We start from the raw sequence: 21,279 nt of genomic DNA, 5'->3' as shown, positions 1-21,279 counted from the left end.
ATAAACTGAAGAATGAAGTGTTCCTTTATATGTTGAGACTATTATCCTACTTCTTAAGCTTATTAAAGTATTTAAAAAGCCTCTCGGATCAGCTGGAAAATGCATCGTCAGGGCTGTTTTTCTGACACCATGAAAAGTTTTAAACTTTTTAGAGATACATGGTTGATGATGATGCATTGCTGTAGATTAAACTACCCAACAGTAAAGGAGTTCAAATTAGCCCAACATTAAACATCTAGAGCAGTAAAATGCAACATACACATTATGCAGCACTATTATTATTATTAGTAGTAGTAAAACACTGACAGAAACATGTTACTGCACACATGAGTAGGCTACTATTACTTTAATTTAGCTGATAATACTATAGTTGTTATTTTTTGGAATGCAATTTTTTCCTTGTAGTGTAGTAGATAGTAGATAGATATATTTTCACAGTGTGATATTAGAATTTTTACTGAAGTAAAGGATCTGAATACTTCTTCAACAGTCCGTTAAGTTCCTACCTTCAGCACAGGGGGCGGTAATAGGACGGTATGATAGCACTTTACCATCAAATGTAAAGCGAAGAAGAAGGCGACATCTCCAAACCAATCAGACCGCCTGGCGGGTCCTGAGCTGTTGTTGTGCTGATCTGTCACAGTTTTGTAAAACGTTATAACGTTCCTGTATAGATACAGCATGGCGTCGTTTGTGACTGAAGTCCTCGCCAGCTCTGGCAAACTGGAGAAAGAGGACCTGTCCAGCAAAATAAGCAAAATGTCGCGCAAGGTGGAAGATACAAAGGTAATCCACTAGCTAGCATAGCATTGGCTACGCAACGCTAAGTAAAGTTTGAACCAGCGTTAGCAGTTAGCGCTAACACTGAAAGTCATGAAACCTCTCTTATTCTTTGACAAACGTTAGCTAAATGTTTACGGTTCTTTCTAAAAATAAGACTAAGCTGCAAATACGTATTAGCTAATACACAGCGGACTATTCAGCTAGTTTAATTTAGGGCATTATCGTTAGCTAGTAACATTAAGACTTAGCTGCTAACGTTATATTTGCTGTCAACTCGGTGGTGGCATCTGACTACGTGGCTGTATTTAAATCCTTAAGAAAATATAAAACGTTATATTAGTTGCACTAGAGTTGTCTTACAGTAGGTCGCTGTATTGAATGAAGTCAGTGGTGAAATGTAACTAACGTTAAGTACATTTACTTAAGTACACAGTTGAGGTAACGTTACTTGTACTTCTACTTTTTACTTCACTGCATTAAGGCATATTAAAATGTTTGCTTCTTTTTTTCTGTGTGCGTTTATATTCTCCTTTGTCTTTCTTGTCTTGTGAGGACTCTAAGCAATGTCACATGAATGCGCATGCCCTAAGTTTGTTACTTGCATGTATTATGAATCAGTGTTCTTGATGTGTGTGTAAAATTATTAATAGATGCATACAAATTGTGTATATTACATGACGTGATTATTTCCTGTAATATGCTGCCAGGAGAATGTCACTCTTCAAGGGTTTTTAGGCAGTTCTCCTTTACATTCTCTTTCAAATTATTTATTACATTTTTATATGTATAAATAAAGAAACAAAGCATTTATCTAGCACCTTTAGTTACTTTACATGTTAAAATGTGTGAATACAGAACATATAAAGAGCTTATTGAACAACTATATAATCATGTAAAAACATGTAATGGTTCCAGCTTCACAAATTATCAGATTTGTTGGACAAAACAAATATTTTAAAGGTGTCACTTTGGGCTCCGGGTAATTGGGATGCCATTTCTCACTATTATCACGGTTTTTAAAAAACAAACAATCAATCAATTAATGGAGAAAATAACCAGCAGATAAATCCATAATAAAACTAATCATTAGTTAATAGTTTTATAATGAGCTCCAGCTCAACCAACTCCAACAGTAAAATCCTGCTTATACATTAATGCATGAGTAATACTAATCTAATGATAGAAAAAAAAAAAAGGAGCACAAAACGACAGTTGGCTACATTAAAGAACGGCTTGTTTATTGCTAAGGCCATATGGTCAAAATTAAATGATTGATTAATAATGTAATAACAATGACTTATTTCACCAGTAAATTGCTGGTAAACGACAAAAACAAGCACCAGATGGGAAAAGGGTATTTTACAATAACTTTGAATGCACCACAAGGCTGGCGAGTTTCAAGTAAACGCACCGTCTGTGTTGTTTTTCTGACAACGGCAGCTTAGACGGTTACTGTTACGTGTTGTAATCCTCTACAGGGAAATACAGTCACCGCTTAACGGAGGAAAAAAAAACGTCAGGTACCGAAATTTTCGTTCTTATTCGGTCTCGTTACTATTGTTTACGTCAGAACCGGTGCCCTATTGGCACCGCGTTTTGGTACCCAACCCTATTAAACTTACATGCTTTTACTGAAGGAACATTTTCAATGGGGGACTTTTACTTGTAACAGAGTATTTTTACAGTGTGGTATTACTTCAGTATAGGATGCCAGTACTTCCTCCACTGCTGGATAAAGTTTACCATGAGTGCATCAGAGTTTTGCTGACTTCAGCTTTGTGCATGTCAAACGTTGTATATGAACGTTGTCAAAATGGCCGTTTAAAAAAAAAAAAAAGTAACCTAATTGTAAGTTTTTGAGGGTCTGAATTAGTTTTATCATAGGTAAGTTATGGACAGGAGAAGTAGTGCTGAAACCATCAACTCAACATTGACAAAAAAATGTACACCATCAATCTGTAGTAATAATTAGTAATAGCCTCCCATATGAAACGTCACACTGCTTTTCTGTTATATTATAAATGGAATATATTTGATTAAATGCACTTTATTTAGCTGTGATTCCTCTTTATTATAGTTATATATTGCCTCTGTGTGCTTTTGTTGATGACCTTGTGTTATTCTGGGTTAACACTGTTGTTCAATAGACTGATTCAGTCATAATTTGATGCACTTAAGCATGCATTAACTTGTGATATAGACAGTATAAAGACTGTATTTTCTGTTATTGTGTGGATGAGTGTTATGATATACTTACAGCCATACATAATTGGCTTTAAGTTTAAACAAACTGCAAACAGTCATGCTCTGGGCTTAAAAAAAGGTCTTGTTACAGTGTATCTATTAACTCTGTTTTCTTCATGTTTATTTTATAGGAAGAAGTATGTGACATGATAAACAAGCGGTATGGTGACTTCCTCCCTAGTCTTCAAGGATCTGAGGAGCTTATGGTACAGGTTGATGAGGTCTCCAAAGAAATGGATGCCCTCAGAAACTGCATTGAGACTGAGGTATGTGTGAAACTGTTTATACATGAAAGAAATATTTAAGCCCGGTTCCCTGAAAGAGTAGAACAGACTGGATTAAGTTCTACTCGAGGTGGATTCACAGTATGTATATTTATTTGACTCTATCAGTAGCCTAACGTGTCTCTTGTCTTTTCTTTTTTTTCTTAATTACTTTTCCTTTTTTTTCTCTTTCTTCATTCTTTATTTTCTCTCCTCATTTAATTGTTAATTTCTTCTGTCCCTTTTTCTTTTTTTTATATTGTTTTTTATGTTTTTATTTTCTATATTCTACCTTTTCTTGAATTCTTTTAGAGATCCCAACATGTCAAGCCCCTTGAGGGTTTTCTCAGTTTCCTTTGCATGTCTTTTTTTACTTATTTAGTTGTTTTTTTTTACATGTGCTAAATAAATTAAATCTATCAAATAGTTGTTAACCGTTGGGTGTTTGTGTGTGTTGACAGGTGCAGCAGAATATCCACGTGGCTGTGGCGGAGTATGCAAAGCTAAAGCAGCAGCTGGAGAAAAATACTATCATAATGACAATGCTTGGACACCTAAAACAGGTACAACATACATGGCAAAAGTAAAATAATATGTAGTCACAAATTGAATTAAATAGACTATGAACATATATATATATATATATATATATATATTTTAAAAGTAACTTGCTTTTCTACATCTCGAAATCGTAAGGATGCTAATGTCACTTTCTTGAAGAAGAAAAGATAATGTATACTTTTCAATTAATTAATTTCATTAATGAGCTCATAACAGTTATTGTATGCATTGTACTGGTAGGGCTTTGGGTTTGCCATACATTAAATAAAATTTTGACTTAGACTTGTTTTAGCAGAGAAACTGGTATTAGCATCCATAAGTGACATGTTTGAATCTTACTGTCATATCTTGTGTGTGACTCAGTTTCACAGTGCAATGGAGGAGTCCAACAAAGCTTTACTGGACAAGAAGTATGTTGATGCAGCTAACCATCTGGAAAGGGTAAGAACATCTTACATCATCTCTGCACATCCTCCACTCTGATCTAGGGCTGGGCAATTTATTGAAAACTGAAATTACGGCACACTAACTGAGCAGATTTAGCTCCTTCTGTATGTACGGTATATTTCTTCAGGCAGGCTGTCAACTACCACTGTAATAGACCAAATTACATATCACCGATATCACCCACAACAAATCACTGCCAGTCACTGTTGTGTGCCGTGTGTAGCTTACTTCCAAAAAAAGAAGATGTTGTGACTGCACTTTTTTACCCTGCAGTGCAGTTTTTCTTTGATATAATTGATCAGGAGTGCCCAGTCTAAAGTCCAGGTGAGCCTGGAAATTGGCTTTAACTTGTTTAATGTCAAAAGAATAGCTGTAAGAGGGAAAACATGCCATCTTGGTGTGCTACAGGCATTATTTGGCACAAAAAAAACCCACATGCGTGCATGCGTTTTTGCAGCAACGCCATTCCATTCAGTCATGTGAAAAGAGTGTCTGGATCAACTGTGATGACTGAAAAACGCAGCTGAAACATCTGTGTGGACAAGCTTTTATACAGTTAAAATAGGCACGCCATACCTTTTTAAATTAAAGTCAAACATAGGGGAGGTTATGTTGGTGTATAATGTACACACATCTATTGCATGTCTGTCCGTCCAGGGAGAGAGAAAGAAACCTCTGGTGCTCTTTCTGAGCTTTTTTTCCAAGGTATTTTGGAGGGGAGTTTTTCCTTAACTGAATTGAGGGTCTAAGGACAGAGGGTGTCTTAAGCTGTACAGATTGTAAACCCCCATGAGGCAAATTTGTGACATTGGACTATATGACTAAAATAAAATCCATATAAAAATACTGATTGATACGGATTTGACTGATTGTTTTCCAGGCAAGGGCCAGTGTGGATTCACTGAAGGGCTGGAAGACTTCCCAGCTGCCACTGCTCAGTGCTCTTAGCTCTGAGTTGACAGTGCAGAGAGAGAACTTAATTTACCACCTGGGAGATGAATGGAAGCGCCTTGTCATCTGGAGTTTACCGTCCTCAAAGGGTAAGACTTTTTTCTTTTCTTTTTTCAATGTGCGTGTGTGTCAGATGGAAAAAGTAGGTTCATCAAACAAAATAAGCCAAACTTGATGCAATGCAGTTTTCAGTGTTGTCTCAAAGGTCAAAGACTTTACTTAGAGTTCCTTTTCTTTCATACAGCGTCTACATGTAGGTATACATATGATACTGATCAGGGTACTCTCTGGCTCTCACCTTTTACATAGTCGCGCATTACCAGACCTATCTCTACAGCGCTGTAGAGTAAGTCCTGGCTCTACCACACATACATTCTGGGATAGAAGAAACAAACGCTCTGGGTTGTTTGCATTTCTTTAAACCAATCACAATCGTCTAAGCTCCAAAACTCCAAACGTAGCAATGGTGGCTCTGCAAAATAGTCTCGAAGGAACTTGTTTTGTTGGAACATTTGCACCCCGCAAATGAAAACGACACATAAAATATTAAATGAAGTAAACTGTTCACACAATACAGTAACACAAGCTATTTAAATTAGCTGAATACATGGTTAAACCTCATTTGCTCTTACCAGTGTATCGTCGTGTGTGAATACCTTTCACCTAATGACATTAATTCCAGTCATTGTCTCAAAAAAAAATCCCAGAACATTATCCGGGATCCCTCCGACCCAGCTTGTACACATTTGGTTTATTTTATGAACTGATTTTTATTTTGTTAGCATTTCTTGTTTTGCATATTTCAAAGCCTGACAGCAAACCTATCTGAGGCATTAGTAGTGACTGTTGGACGTGTATCACCAGAGCCTGCAGGTCTGAAGTCGTTCCTGAAGGTGAAGCTGAATCTGAGCCATGGGTGCACTAAGGACGGTGAAGCGAAACCAACAGCTCTGCTGCGCTGCGTCCTGCAAGCTCTGGCCATCCAGGGAGACCTTCAGCACAAGATCAAACTCTTCAGTAAGAGCAAGCAACACTGCTCACTGTTAAATATGCAGTACTTTCATAATCTATTCTAATTGTGTTTTCATACCTTTTCTTCTTCATAACTTCATCATAGAAAAAGGTTGGTCTAGGGTTAGCACTGTGGGAATATCAGCTGAACATACTACAGACTGACAAATCACAGTTTCAACATCTCCAGTCTAACCACTGAGTAGACTGCAGAGGGCCCAAAGAAAAACACAACAACTCAATATTTAGAGCCACATTTTGCCGTTGCTTAAATAATGATCGCTTTTCTGGATTGGAAAACTAATCCAACAGTATTCTCCCATCATGCGACACTGTGGACATCCACTAAATGAAAGTTTGAATCATTGAATTCCTCTTCTTTTGTGGCCTATTTCAAATGTAAATAATACATTTGGTCTCTGATTTATTCTGTTTTTAACTAGTTATTACTGAAGGAAAGAAGTAAAAAATGTCAATATAACAGCTGATTACAAACTTCAGAACGGTCTTGTATATGTTTTACGCAAAACATTTTAAATTTGAGAACTGGAACCAGTCAGTGCCCTCTGGTAGACTCTGTAATGGAGACATCGTTTATAAGCATATTTTTGGCATTTCTGCTCTGCAGTTTCTTGCACCTTATCGGCTGATATGTTCATTGATATTTATGTATCTGCAATAAGGTATTATCAGCTGATTTGTCGCTCTAGCTCTACAGCACAATGTATCCAAGGTCAGAATGTGCTCAGTGCTGCTGGTTTATGTTGTTGTTCAGGTCAGGTGCTGTTGAAGACCATGCTGAAGCCGTTGGTGATGTACCCCTCACTGTCAGTGAGGGTAACAGAGCAGCAGGGTGAGGGAACCGTCTTGGCCTTACAGTGTTTGGAAGACAGCAACAATGAGAGATCCACTCCTTCACAAGTCTACAGCAAACTGCTCCTGGTGCTCAGGACACTGCACTCACACCTGCTAGGTACAGGTCAGCTGGGCCCATAACGAAATGATGTATCATGCTTAAAGCTTGCTCTATTTCACTGTGTTTTACTTATTATTATTTTCAGATGTGTCCATTGGTGATAAAAAGCTCTCGGCTATCTTGGGGGAGCTGATTTGGGAGGAAATGTCCAAGTGCATCATCCATGAGTGTCTGCTCTACTCCATCCCCACAAACAGCAGCCAGCTGGAGAAATACAACACTGTATGTATGGACCTGACAGCAGTTTGCATAGTATAATGATATTTTAGTGACACAAAACAGAATTACATTTTTACTGAATATGCGTTTTGTTGTACACGTTCAAGGTGATCAAGGAAACGGAAGAGTTTGAGAAGTCTCTGAAGGAGATGGAGTTTCTGCAGGGCGATTCCACAGACCTGCTCAAATATGCCAGGGATGTCAACTGTCACTTTGCCAGCAAGAAGTGCAAGGATGTCATCGTGGCAGCCCGCAAACTCATGACCTCCAAGATGCACAACACCGTCAAAGTATGTGTGAGCTAGGGCTGAGTGTCTGGATGAGTAAACTGGAGACTGGGGATTGACTCAGCTGCTACAGACTGAAATGGAAAACAGGAAACATTAAACATGGATGTTATTTACTTAGTAAGTCTTAGTAACAAGTGTTTCCCAGGGATGCTATCAGTCAGAGGCAACCTTGAAGCCTTTTCTCTCATATAATGAACCATGAAATATGTCTACTTCTGATTGATGTAAATCTCACATTTGCAGTGCATGTGCAGCTACTACTTCGCTCTGTTTATGTTCATGCACTTGCACTCTCCCCTTTCAGGCTCTTGGAAACCATCACAGTGATTTCTTTTTTTTTCTAGCAGTTAGCATTTTTTTACCAGACTCTTCTTTATTTGACATTGGAAGATGGATTGTCACTATCGGGCACTATTGTATTACATTGCATTGTGCTGCAGTCCAAATTTACATGAAATATCCCCCCAGAATCTCCACATGCTTATTTGTTTGTCTTTTTGCACCAATTTTCTCTTACTCTGTTAGATCACACCAGACTACAAGCTGCGTCTTCCCAAGCTGCCTGTTCCAGCTTCGGAGCTGAAGGTGAAGCACGAGACCACAAAGAACGAGATAACAATGGAGAACAAAAAGCAGCTGTCTCCGTGGAGTATGTGTCTGCCAGCCTGCCGCATCAGCGAGTCGGTGCAGCAGCTTATGGAGCTGGCGCTCAACACCCTGAGTGAAGCTGTTGGAAGCTCCACACAATGGTGCGTTACAGTGCTCAGAGACCTACCTACCTCAAATGTTTTTAAACGGAAGAGTCCCCTGACAGTCATTTCATATGCTGTAAAGTTTCAGCATTATTTGTGATTATTTGATCAACTTTTTTTTTTTCCGTTCTTGTAAATTGTCTTTGGCTCACAGCATTGTTGATGTATCATCATTGCAAAACACTGTGAAGCTACATAAGTAAATACAGCTGCAATGGCAATAAAAGATGTGACATAGATAATACCTACATTAAAAAGTCCTATCAACATCACACTCAAAACTAGGTGGAACAGTGGTCCAAAATGAAGCAGCAGAGGCCAAGATAACCTGACCTCTAGACCTGAGGCAGAGTCAAGCTTCACTGGATCCTGCCAGTTCCACAATGATTAGTTTTTTATTAGGCCACCGGGCAGGGAGGGTTGAGGCTTGTCAGAATATCATCAATGAATAAGTGTTGTAAAATGTAATCAATCTTTCTGTTCTTTTTAGTGCATTACAACTCTTCTTCACCGTGAGAAACATCTTTCAGCTGTTCTACGATGTCGTCCCGACGTACCACAAGTAAGGATGTTTCCGTCATATAACAGAGCAGATCAAAACAAACACATTTCTCCTCAAAGTGTAAATGGTTGCCTTCTTTTTCTCTGCTACTCCATCTAGGGAGAACCTGCTCAAGTTCCCTCACCTGGCTGCCATCCAGCACAACAACTGCATGTACCTGGCCCACCACCTGCTCACCCTGGGCCACCATTTCAGAGCTCACCTGCCACAGCCCCTCAGCGAGGGCGTTGCGACATTTGTTGACATGGTGCCCGGATTCAGGAAACTGGGTAAACAAATAATTCTACAACTGTCGACCACATTGCCATGAAATTTGGTACAGAACTTCATCTCCAAAATGACTCCTGTTCTCGGACATTCATGGTCCACAGACAACAAGTCACCACCGGGCCAAAATGTCCACTTTCAACATACGAAATATAAACATCTAATCTGCAGATTGCCTTGAAATATGCTGAGCACCCTTTTGTCATTTTCCTCCAGGTGCCCAGTGCTTCTTGGCGCAGATGAACGTCCAGAGAGCTGAACTGTTGGAGAGACTTTCCACCGCTCACAATTTCAGCAACCTGGATGATGAAGACAACTACATTGCAGCCAGCAAAGCAGTAAGACAGGTGAGAAGAAAAGCCTTGAAAATAATATTTAACTGTTGCAAAAATGGTGTTTATGCGCTTTCAGGCTATAGCTATGACTGCATGAGCCAAATCAATAAATTCTTTTATTCATGCACCGCTTCCCAATCATACCGTGGTCATCTGTTTGCTTTTGCGCAGGTCATCCATCAGTTGAAGCAGTTGGGCACAGTGTGGCAGGATGTCCTACCAGTCAGCATCTATTGTAAAGCCATGGGCAACCTCCTCAACACAGCCATCACAGAAGTCATTTCCAAAATCATGATGCTAGAGGTTTGTCTTTTTTTTTTTTTAAGCCACAAACAATCAAATCCTAGTCATAAAGCCACTGATAAAGGCCAGGTAAAAAAAAAAAAAACACAGAGGGGAGATGAATTATTTGTAACTACTGTATAATGGTTAAGATTATTTACATTTCTACAGCACTAATCCCATCAGTAGTTAAGGGTTCTGATAGCTGTTTTATTTTGGATGTAGTCCCAGGTTGATTAAATACCCACATTTGTTGAGTTCAAACACAGAAAAATGATATAATCTTGATATGATTATGATCAACTGTATGTAATGATCAATAAGGATTTTATTTCCACAGGATATTTCCTCTGAGGACGGGGAGCACCTTCACACTCTGTGTCAAACCATTATTGAGGAAGGGCCGCTGGTCTTCATCCCTCTGGCCGAGGAAAACAAGAACAAGAAGTATCAGGAGGAAGTGCCTCTCTACGTGAGGAAGTGGAGTACCTTCAAGGAGCTGGTCATCGTGCTGCGGGCCAGCCTGCAGGAGATAGTCAACAGGTCAGGAAACAATAAAGTATCAATAGATTATAATATAAAATGAATAAAAGGAAAGTCTGGGGTATTTGCTGGTCTTAAAAAATATAAATTGATGATACATATTTATTTGTTTAAATCAGAGATTATGCTCAGGCTTGTTCTGCTCATTTCCCAAAATATACCTACATAATCTGGACTTTAATTAACTGAGTTCAAAGAATAATGTCCCGGTCGGCCAGTTCTATTTTACGTTTGTTCCCACTAGCCTTAAAGTTGTCCTGACTTTTAGTCTTTAGGCTGAGTCAAACTCCAAAAACACTGCCACAGAAGACATTATACAAGTGTTTTTTATGCTTGTTAGTAAACTGACTTACACTCACCTAAAGGATTATTAGGAACACCATACTTATACCGTGTTTGACCCCCTTTGGCCTTCAGAACTGCCTTAATTCTTTGTGGCATTGATTCAACAAGGTGCTGGAAGCATTCTTTAGAAATGTTGGCCCATAGTGATAGGATAGCATCCCCCACACCATTACACCACCACCAGCAGCAGCAGCCTGCCCAGTGGTAACAAGGCATGACGGATCCATGTTCTCATTCTGTTTACGCCAAATTCTGACTCTACCATCTGAATGTCTCAACATAAATCGAGACTCATCAGAACAGGCAACATTTTTCCAGTCTTCAACTGTCCAATTTTGGTGAGCTCGTGCAAATTTTAGCCTCATTTTCCTATTTTTAGTGGAGATGAGTGGTACCCGGTGGGGTCTTCTGCTGGTGTAGCCCATCCACCTCACAGTTGTGCGTGTTGTGGCATCACAAATGCTTTGCTGCATACCTCGGTTGTAACGAGTGGTTATTTGAGTCTAAGTTGATCTTCTATCAGCTTGAATCAGTCGGCCCATTCTCCTCTGACCTCTAGCATCAAGAAGGCATTTTCGCCCCCCAGGACTGCCGCATACTAGATGTTTTTCCTTTTTCAGACCATTCTTTGTAAACCCTAGAAATGGTTGTGCGTGAAAATCCCAGTAACTGAGCAGATTGTGAAATACTCAGACCAGCCCGTCTGGCACCAACAACCATGCCAAGCTCAAAGTTGCTTAGATCACCTTTCTTTCCCATTCTGACATTCAGTTTGGAGTTCAGGAGATTGTCTAGACCTGGACCACACCCCTAAATGCATTGAAGCAGCTGCCATGTGATTGGTTGATTAGATAATTTCATTAATGTGAAATTTAACTGGTGTTCCTAATAATCCTTTAGGTGAGTGTATGTGAGTGCCTCTTTGGTATTGAAAGAAGCTTCTGGGTACCATCATACTTTTTCCCCCTTTTAATGTTTGCGATTGGCTGATTTGTCTGCGATTCCTCTCCACAGGTGGGCTGACGGTAAAGGGCCGCTGGCGTTGGAGTTCTCCAGTTCGGAGGTGAAGAATCTGATCCGAGCCTTGTTTCAGAATACAGAGAGGAGAGCTGTTGCTCTCACCAAAATCAGATAGAATACTTGGAGCAAAAAGAAAGATACTACAGCACTTTTTCCTCTGAGGAAAATATAATTTACTCCTTTAATCATTTCCATTTTCTGTTGCGTTAAATATATGCATTCACATCTATGCATTCACAGTTTAGGTCCAACAGTTCGTCACAGACAGTGTCTGACGGAGGTGCTGTCGGTCTGTAAGCAGGTTGTAATCAATCTGTGGGATATGTTACTTGTCAGCATCCAGACTGCAATTAGTCCTTCAGAGATTACACGAAGGCTTCTTTACATCCTGCAGCCTCCAGTCATATAGCTTGTCGTGGGTTTACCACGACAAAGCCAACTGAGGTTGTGTAACCAGCGGCCTGCCATCTGTTGACGTGATGTCTTATCCAGGGTTAATTTTGCTTGACATTGTTAATCAAACTTCAGCTTTTCTGTACTGATGTCATTTCAGGAGAGTTTGTTTGAACCTAAACGACCATTTAGTTCTGACAAAGATTCCTTGGACCTTGCATCTCAAACCATTAAACTGAACTCTTCTGTCATGTATTTATTACTTGTCCAAATAAACCAAAAGACTCCATTTTCAGAACCTTTTCCATGTGTTTTTGATTAATATGATGATGATCTTGGTGGCAGGGCATGCTTCCTTGCCAGTACACAATGATGAGTGTGTTGTTGGAAGAAATTGCAACTGCCTATACTTTTGTCAGCAGCTGTGTAATGCCCTTGCAAGCACTTTCCAAAGTTTAGGGTCAGTTCTGTGTCCTCTGCACCACATGTGCAGAGCTCTAGTATATTCTAATAAGGGGGAAAAATAAGGTGAAAAACTAATGCCATAACATTAAAATATAATGGGAGAAGGGTGAGATGCTTGTGATATCCTAAATAGGATACGCATTCAGCATTCTGATCGCATGAAACAAAAAGTACTAGCTCTAAAAATGTTCATTCATGGTCACTTCAAATGATAAATCTTTATGTTTTTAAGGAATCTGCTTCTAGACACTAGTACTTGCGCACAGTGCTGCAAAAGGATCGGGCCCAGCTTACATCCAGGACATGGTTAAACCATACACCCTAGCCCGTCCACTCCGCTCTGCATTGGCAAACCTGCTTTCTGCTCCCTCACTGCGAGGGACAGCTGAAAGTTTACACATATTCCGTCGCAGGCTAAGAACACATCTTTTCCGACTGCATGTTGGCTAAGAAGATGATGGTTATATAAAAAAAAGAATTGCACTTATGTAGGACTTTGTAGTTTGGCTTATTGAAGCTAATATACTTATTGTATTTGATTCTTGCTGTTCCGAGTTTACACCGTCACAGTTGAATGCACTTATTGGAAGGCGCTTTGAATAAAAGCGTCAGCTAAATGAAATGTAATGTAATGTAAGGCACCTTTGACCTCCTTTTTGCGCCACTAGCAGGCCAAAATGTTCCCTTAAACAAAAGAGATATATCAAATGTAATGGGAAGGGCACCAGAGCATATTCCTGCTCCTCATTGGGTGAACCATTTCCATTTTGGACACTTCAAGAGGGAGGGAAACCTTAAGTGTCTCCCAGGAGAAAACGTCAACTTATACACAAGATCAATCGGAGAGATTGATGAGTCGTAACTTTGTTAAGAAAAGTGCTATTAAAATAAATATTATTACACATTATAATAGGAATCTATTGTCCCTAATGTCTGTGGAGCTGCAGCAGCCCCAACATGCAGTGTTTTGCTCTGTGAATGATGCCGGCCGGGCCGGGGGGAGGAGACAAACAGCTGGACAGTCACACAGCAGAGCCTCCTCACACTCTCCAACAGTGTCTCCTACTTCATCTGATCAAACCTGATGACTCCAACAAGGAAGTTAAGTTCTGGCAGCAGCTGTATTCATCTAAAGGTGTGCTCTACAGAGGTATGTCATTATCTTTTCTTTTTGTACGTTCTATTCAGCAGATAAATCGGTGGTAGAGATCTGAAAAAAAACATTTTTAACATTATGTAGATTTAAATAGTTGAGATGTAAAAATGCTTTTATTTCCACTATATGTTAACACTTGTGAAAATACTCGATTTTATTTGCAATTTAAACTATGCTATGTAGATCAGGAGTTTTCTGATCTTTCAACATTTGAATCAGTGTAACGCTGTAACCTTACTGCTGTGCCCATTATGTATGAAGTACCTCAGTTACTTAAGTTTACTTGGTTATATTGTGTAGTTAAGCTGTATGTTACACTGTAGTACATTATATGTACTTTTGTGTGGATTCAGAAACTTGTTCACATTTTGTATGTGTGTTAGTGTTGTGATACAATAGTCACAATGACAAGGGAATTTATCACAGTTCACTTGGACACATCTGGACAATACTTTCTCTAAGCCTTCTGGCAGTAATCTTTTCAAATCCATCGTGTTCCTCCTTGATTTTTCCCGATTAATTTTGAGGATTAGTGATAATCCCTACATGTGTAGCAAATTGGAGCAGTGACGGAGACACTGATCAGCCCACTTCAGACTGATGAGACCTCATGTTACTCCAAATGAGGAAGTAAAGCAATATTTGCTTTTGGCACGTCTTCATACATCATCAGGCTGATCTATAGTCGCAGCTGGAGGGATCTCAGAGATTTGTTCTTGGAAGGGCAGCATATGGTACATATGTACCACTACCGGTCAAAAGTTTGGGGTCACTTAGAAATGTCCATTCCACTCCATTACAGACAGAATACCAGCTGAGATCAGTTGCATTGTTTTTTTCAACCAGGGCAGCAGTTTTCAGATTACATTATGTGCTTACATAATTGCAAAAGGCTTCTCGACTGTTGTAGAAAGAAGTCATCTGATCTTTAATGCAATATCTCCATTGCCCATTATCAGCAACCATTCATCCAATGCTCCAAAGGCCCATTCTGTTTACTAATCTGATATCATTTTAAAAGGCTAACTGGGAAAACATTGGAGAACCTTTTTGCAATTATGTAAGAACATAATGTAATCTGAAAACTGCTGCCCTGGTTAAAAAACAATCCACAGACCCTTCTGCTTCTACTGCAGTATTTGGAGTCCACAAGATATACATCTTAGTTACCAGGCAAACAATATGATAGCTTTTGCATCTCTTTTAGATTAACACTTACTAATGAATTGTCTTGTTTATTTTTCTATCATTCTGTTTCTCCCTGTTTTATATAACAAATGTTATTGCTGTATATGTTTGGTCTTGGATCTGGCTTGGAGCTAACCAAGCATGTGGTCATATTTACCTGTATGCTGTGCCGTGTTAGTTCGATGGAGCATACTAATGAATTGTGTCTTTGTTTTAACATTTACTAATGAATTATCCTGTTTTTCTTTCGTCCTGTTTTACCTAGTTTGATATAGCAAATGTTGCTGCTGTGTATCTTTTGTCCTTTTTATTGTAATATCTACCTGATGAATGGACTACAGATGGAAATTAGCCCTTGGGCTACAATCTGGCACTTTTACGTGTACTTCTGTACATGTTCATCAAATGTGCATTGTCCTGAAATAATAAATAAATAAATAAATAAAGCCCGTTATCATTTGACATTGTAGAAAATTCACTTTTCCACAAGAAGCTGTGCTAAAAAATCTTATGCTAAATGGCAACCATTTTTAACTTATACAGTAGAAATGGACGCCATATTGTATTGTAGTTTTGTACTACTGACCTCATATTAAATATAGCTTACTTATTTATTTCTAACTTTTAAATTGTATTTTATTTTGGTATGTTTTTTTTTTTATTCATTTATTATTATTTATTTTTTAGTTTTTGTGTGTCTCACAACATTTGTCACATTGACTTTGTTTTTTTATTTTATTTTACATACATTCAGTTTGATTACTAAACAGTACAGTAATACTATTAATAGGGATGGGGCTCTGTTGGAGCAGAAATGGGGGGATATATTGTGCATCCAACTATATCTGTGCTTTATTGCATTTTATATGACTTTAAATAGCCTACCAATAAAAAGACCTTGAGCAACAACAAAAAACTGTACATGAAGGTTAAGGTTAGTCAAAACCTCTTGATTGCTGCCACCACTGTCTAAATTATCATTCAACAAGTATTGAAGCAGCACTAACAAAAAAAGCTAAAAGGTTAAATAGTTATAATAGACATATTTCACTATTTAATTCCATTGCCCAAACAGAGGCAAAACCTGAAGAGAAATCAACAACTTGAGGACCTCAGCAATGATCTCCACTGTGATGTGCAGCAGAGAGACGCTACAAAATGGTCAGTGCAACAGTCACATGAGGAGCTCCGTCAGGATCGAGCCTCGCAGGAACTCCATTCCCCCAACGCAGACTCTCACTGCTAAACATCTGCTGGCATACCTGCCCCGACCACAGTCAGAATCATCCTGTTACACTCCTTACACCTGCAAGGTACAGTTTTCTATATTATAGGATGTCCAACTCCACTCAAAAATGTGTTTTTCTTACTGTTACTTCACTTATTTGAGCTTCACTGCAAAGAGGTGTATGTGCAAAGTTTGAGAAGGCTGTTTTCATCTGCTGAAATGGAAAAGTGTCATTGTGCTCACCTTAAATCTGAGTTTAATACGTGAATGTACAAGATGATTTTGAACTAGTTTGGAAACCACCAATCACGGTCCAGTATGCAATTCACAAACGTGTGATAGATTTAGGATTTTTCAATGAGGGAGAAGGAGTAGTTAAAGAGAGAGTAGTTTCACTCTGTTTTCCAAAATACACACACATGCACAAACAGGACATGCATTAATGGAGAGATGTCAAAGCAAGGGGGCTGCCAATGGACAGGTGCCCCGAGCAACTGCCTTGCTCAACGGCACCTCAGCAGTGCCCAGGAGATGAACTGGCACCTCTCCAGCTACCAGTCCACACTCCGTACTTGGTCTGCACAGGGACTTGAACCGGCGACCCTCCCACGGACTGAGCTAATGCCACACCCTAATTCCCATAATTCAGTTTTTTTGTAATAATATCATATCAGACACTAATGATCATAGCACCAGTAGCACCTCACCTTTAGGACAGCTCAGACCCCCGGCCTCACAGTCACGGTGGTCATGTCCTCCAGTTTCTGGCACAATATGGCTGTATCACCAATATCCACAGCCACATTTCTCTGCCACATTTTGGAGGCGCTTAAGAATTTGACAGCCTTTAATAGGACATAACTCATTAATCTACTTGTCATTTATTTAGTGGTTTTATACTTTTGTATTTTGTGCATAATGTGCATTGTTTTCCTTCCTTTCAGGCTACAGCTAAATCTACTGTTTCTGCCATGATGACCACAAAAAGAGCCTCTCTCATCCACAACCTGAACTATGCTAAGTGCTCATCACTCCAACCACCTCAGGAGGCTTCTCCCTCCCCGAGTCCCTGCAGCAAGTCCTCTCATGCTCTGACTTCGGCTGAGCAAGAGCCCCCCCGACCGCACACTATTCAATCAGCTACCCTTGAACCAGTAGAGGAGACGCCAAAGCCTCAGCATTCGCGTCGCAGCAGACATCTCAAGCGTTTCAGCTCCAGGTGGCAATCGAGATGCTCCACTGGCAGCATCAACATGCCCGTCTCTGCGACTGAGAAGCTGCAGAGTCACATGAAGCGCTGGAAGCTGCTGGGTGACGAGCACTCATTGCACGTCCCTTCTAGCAATCAGCGCCAGCGTTACGTCACTAAGGATGGCAAGTGCAGGGTCAATCTGGGACCTATTGCCGACAAGAGTCGCTTTATCTCAGATATTTTCACCACATTAGTGGACCTCAAGTTTTGCTGGTTCCTTCTGGTCTTCACTATGTGCTATATTCTCACATGGGTGGTCTTTGGTGGAATTTACCTCTTCGGTGCCTGGTTGCGTGACGACATTGCACATGTTCACGACCCACTATGGAAGGCATGCTTCCACAATGTAGACAGTTTCCTCTCCGCCCTGCTGCTGTCATTAGAGAGCCAGAGGACTATTGGGTATGGCTCCAGGATGGTGACAGCCAACTGCCCTGAGGGTACGGTGCTCCTGATGGTCCAGTCCATCCTTGGCTCCATTATCGATGCTCTGATGGTTGGCTGCATGTTTGTTAAAATCTCCCGGCCACAGCAGAGAGCCCAGACGCTGATCTTCAGCAAGAGATGCGTCATATGTGAGCGTGACGAGAAGCTGTGCATGCTGTTCCGCATTGGTGATCTGAGAGCGAGCCACATGGTGGATGCCAAGATTAGGGCCAAGCTCATCAAATCCAGGCAGACCAAGGAGGGCGAGTTCATCCCACTGGAGCAGTCGGAAATCAATCTGGGCTACGACAGTGGGCAAGACAGGCTTCTCCTGGTGGAACCCCAGACCATCACCCACATCATCAATGAAAGCAGCCCCTTCTGGGAGGTGGGGTCCGAGCGTTTGAAGAGGGAGACCTTCGAGATCATTGTCATCCTGGAGGGCATCGTGGAAGCATCGGGTTTGTAGAAGTATTTTTAAGTCAAGTGCTGTTTTCCAAATAAGGTTACCTCCATAGTAATGCAGCTACATTTCAAAACTTAGCATCAGTGTTGTAGTCAAAACCACCTAAACCGAGACCAAGTCATCACCAAGACCAGAGTGTATCATGACCAAGACAAGACCAAGACTTTGAGGGGTTGAGACCAAGACCAAGGCAGGACGAGTCTCACACTGCATGACACGATAAAATGTGGAAAATGCTAACCATAGGCACTCCTTAAAACTGATCTGAAAGATCCCAGCTCTCAGTCAGTGTTACATTGCATTTCTTTGAGATGTTGTTTTGCAAATGAACTCCATATGGTTATTTTTCAACATTTATTTAACCAGGAAAAGTCCCATTGAGTTACAGTTACTCTTCTCCCAGGGAGTCCTGATTTAGTCAAGGGGGTAAGCCTCTCCTCACAACGCGTAGCTCCTATGGTGCCATTTTGATGCTAACAAGCACTCACCCGACGTTAGCATTCCATTGACTGCCATTCATTTTGGCACCAATTTGACAGTGAATAACTTTACATCTGAAGCGTTTAAAGACTTTATTTGTCCATTGTTTATTTCTAAAGCAGGCAGTTTCGACTTACATTTGCTGTTTAAGTTTAATTACTAACGTTAACTAGCATTTTAGTTAGCAAAAATGAGCCTGTGTCCATGTTATCTCCTTACATATACCTACGCTCTCTGTCTCTGCAAGATTGGGAATGATTGGGATTTCTCTTGGCACAGCTACCAGAAGACTTACAATTTTCAGACAGGTTGCTCACGTCACATCTACGTCTTCGAGCTCAGTTGGAGGCTGCTCAGTAACGCTCAGCCATCACCAGAAAAGTGCTTCTAATATCCTTCACTGGTCTCCGTCCAGAGCAACGGGATCTGTTGGTCCATTTTATATACTGTCTATAGGTTTAGTTAGCAAAATTGTATTACCGAAGATTTGGCTGACATCTCCCAGACAACCAGAACTTCATCTCCTGCCTCCAGGATTCACTTTCTTGGGAGTGCGTGTTAAGGGGGCGGGGAGAGGGGGTTAACAGTAACAAACTTCAAATTAGAAATGAGTCAAGTTATGGTTACATTTGAAGCAGGAAGTTTTAGGTTACACTCGATCACAGTAATGATGTTCACACATAGATCAGACAATGCACAGACAATTTAGTGATATTCCCTGCAGTTGTGGTCTTCACCGGTCTTAAAATAAAATCCCATGTCCTCTTTATCTGAGACCAAGACAAGATTGAGTAAAAATGTGTCGAATCCCAGACGAGACCTTCAAAAAGTGGTTTCGAGACCAAGACCGATCTCGAGTACTACAGCGCTACGTTGCATTTTCAGATCCTTTTCTGTCCTGAAAAAAGAGTTGTCAAAGTTTAATGGTGCATCTAGTAGGTGTGGTTGGATAGAAAAACCATGGCCTCACTTATTACGTGTTTCAGTATCACCGAACAACCAACACAGCTGTTGTCCTTGACATATCTAACAGCAAGAAATGACAATTACATTGGTGTAAAGAGTTCGTCTAATCCTGCACAGTTTAAAAGATTTCTTCCACAGGGTGCTGAAAATAGAGTTCAGAATAAATCACACTCTCACTACTAATGAGCAAGCCTTGAGAACGCTGTTGTTTGCTCATGTCCTTTATCTCATGCACAAATATGGAATAGCTTTGATGCAGTGATATTTGAACTTCTGTATTGTACTGTGTATTCTGAGCAATTGTCGGGAAACTGGACGGCAACAGAAGTACTTAAGCCATGTTTGAGTCGTTGACAAGCTGAAAACAATTGCTGCTTCCTTCAATTTTTCCACTGTAAACATGTAAACAGTGCAAACCAATGTAAAGTGTTTTTTACTGGTATTTTACAGGCTATCATAAAGACAACAAAGTGGTCCTGGAGCAACATCAACCTTGAAGTTTGATCATGCGCTCAACATCCGTTATACATTTATGACATTGGTTAGCTGAACTTACCATATATAAATCATATCATATTACTTATTTTAATTTATTTTAAGCTACAATTGGCTCTATTTGGTTACGTAATGAGATTAGATAACAGCAACCTGTAGCTGTACACAAGTTTTGTGTAGGATCTGATGATTGCGGATTTAAGATACAGAACACCAACAGTGCCAAACAGCAGACCCAGTGGTTACTGCTGGCTGTATGAAACTTCTATTAGTGGTTTTGAAAAGTTTAAATTAGACCACATTTGAAAAATCTCTCTTCTTATTGGTTTAAGGATGTTGGCCAAGTGTGGATGGGAGACCAGAAAAAAAAGTTTTTTTCCTCGATAAAGTGACATTTACCCGACCCTGATGCTTTGTTGTGTTGCAGGTATGACATGCCAGGCGAGGACGTCCTACACAGAGGACGAGGTCCTTTGGGGCCACCGATTTGAGTCATGCATTTCCCTGGAGAAAGGGGCGTTTCGTGTGGACTACAGTGCATTTGACAAAACCTTTGAAGTCCAAATGTCCCCACTCAGTGCAAAAGACAGCAGCACAGCAAAGGAAAAAGAAGTGTTTTAGAAAAATGTTGACTAAGAGTGATTGTGATATTCCCTGATAAACTCAAAACAATCATGGGCTACTTTAGGAATATTAAGCTCAGAGCAGCCCTAATTTATGTTGTTCTATTGTATGTGTAATAAGGTTTGCTTTTCATTTAATCTAGACCCATTATGTAATGTTTTGTGTTGAGTTTGAATAAAAATAAACACCCTGGTGATCCCAGTTGTCTGTGGTCCTTTCTGGGCAATTGAAAAAGTAGTGAGGCAAAATAATGTTGAATCAAAAGTCCATTTACTAACTTTTATTTTTT

The 21,279-nt window shown here is 40.0% G+C and overlaps 2 protein-coding genes across 3 annotated transcripts; both read left to right on the top strand.

Annotated features, from left to right (window-relative positions):
* The first annotated feature begins 582 nt into the window (after nucleotides 1-582).
* Nucleotides 583-12,542, top strand: zw10 (zw10 kinetochore protein). 2 transcript variants are annotated; one of them, XM_078266215.1, is made up of 16 exons: nucleotides 583-786; nucleotides 3,159-3,293; nucleotides 3,752-3,853; nucleotides 4,215-4,292; nucleotides 5,179-5,338; nucleotides 6,114-6,266; nucleotides 7,036-7,233; nucleotides 7,322-7,458; nucleotides 7,563-7,745; nucleotides 8,271-8,494; nucleotides 8,988-9,059; nucleotides 9,159-9,328; nucleotides 9,543-9,673; nucleotides 9,833-9,964; nucleotides 10,284-10,486; nucleotides 11,846-12,542. In XM_078266215.1, exons 1-16 carry the CDS (start codon nucleotides 682-684, stop codon nucleotides 11,964-11,966), a joined length of 2,304 nt encoding a protein of 767 aa, XP_078122341.1. In that variant the 5' UTR covers nucleotides 583-681; the 3' UTR covers nucleotides 11,967-12,542. The 2 variants fall into 2 exon arrangements, with proteins under 2 accessions (XP_078122341.1, XP_078122340.1); XM_078266214.1 differs by having other exon boundaries at nucleotides 7,036-7,239.
* Nucleotides 12,543-16,171: 3,629 nt separating this feature from the next.
* Nucleotides 16,172-20,987, top strand: LOC144528199 (G protein-activated inward rectifier potassium channel 3-like). Its single transcript, XM_078266677.1, has 3 exons — nucleotides 16,172-16,366; nucleotides 17,226-18,420; nucleotides 20,794-20,987. The coding sequence occupies exons 1-3, from the start codon at nucleotides 16,172-16,174 to the stop codon at nucleotides 20,985-20,987; spliced, it is 1,584 nt and encodes a 527-aa protein (XP_078122803.1).
* Nucleotides 20,988-21,279: the final 292 nt, after the last annotated feature.

Source organism: Sander vitreus, chromosome 13, assembly GCF_031162955.1.
Source record: "Sander vitreus isolate 19-12246 chromosome 13, sanVit1, whole genome shotgun sequence".
NCBI lineage: Eukaryota > Metazoa > Chordata > Actinopteri > Perciformes > Percidae > Sander > Sander vitreus.
Note: the sequence above shows the minus strand (reverse complement) of the source record. Positions and strands in the feature narration are given on the sequence as shown.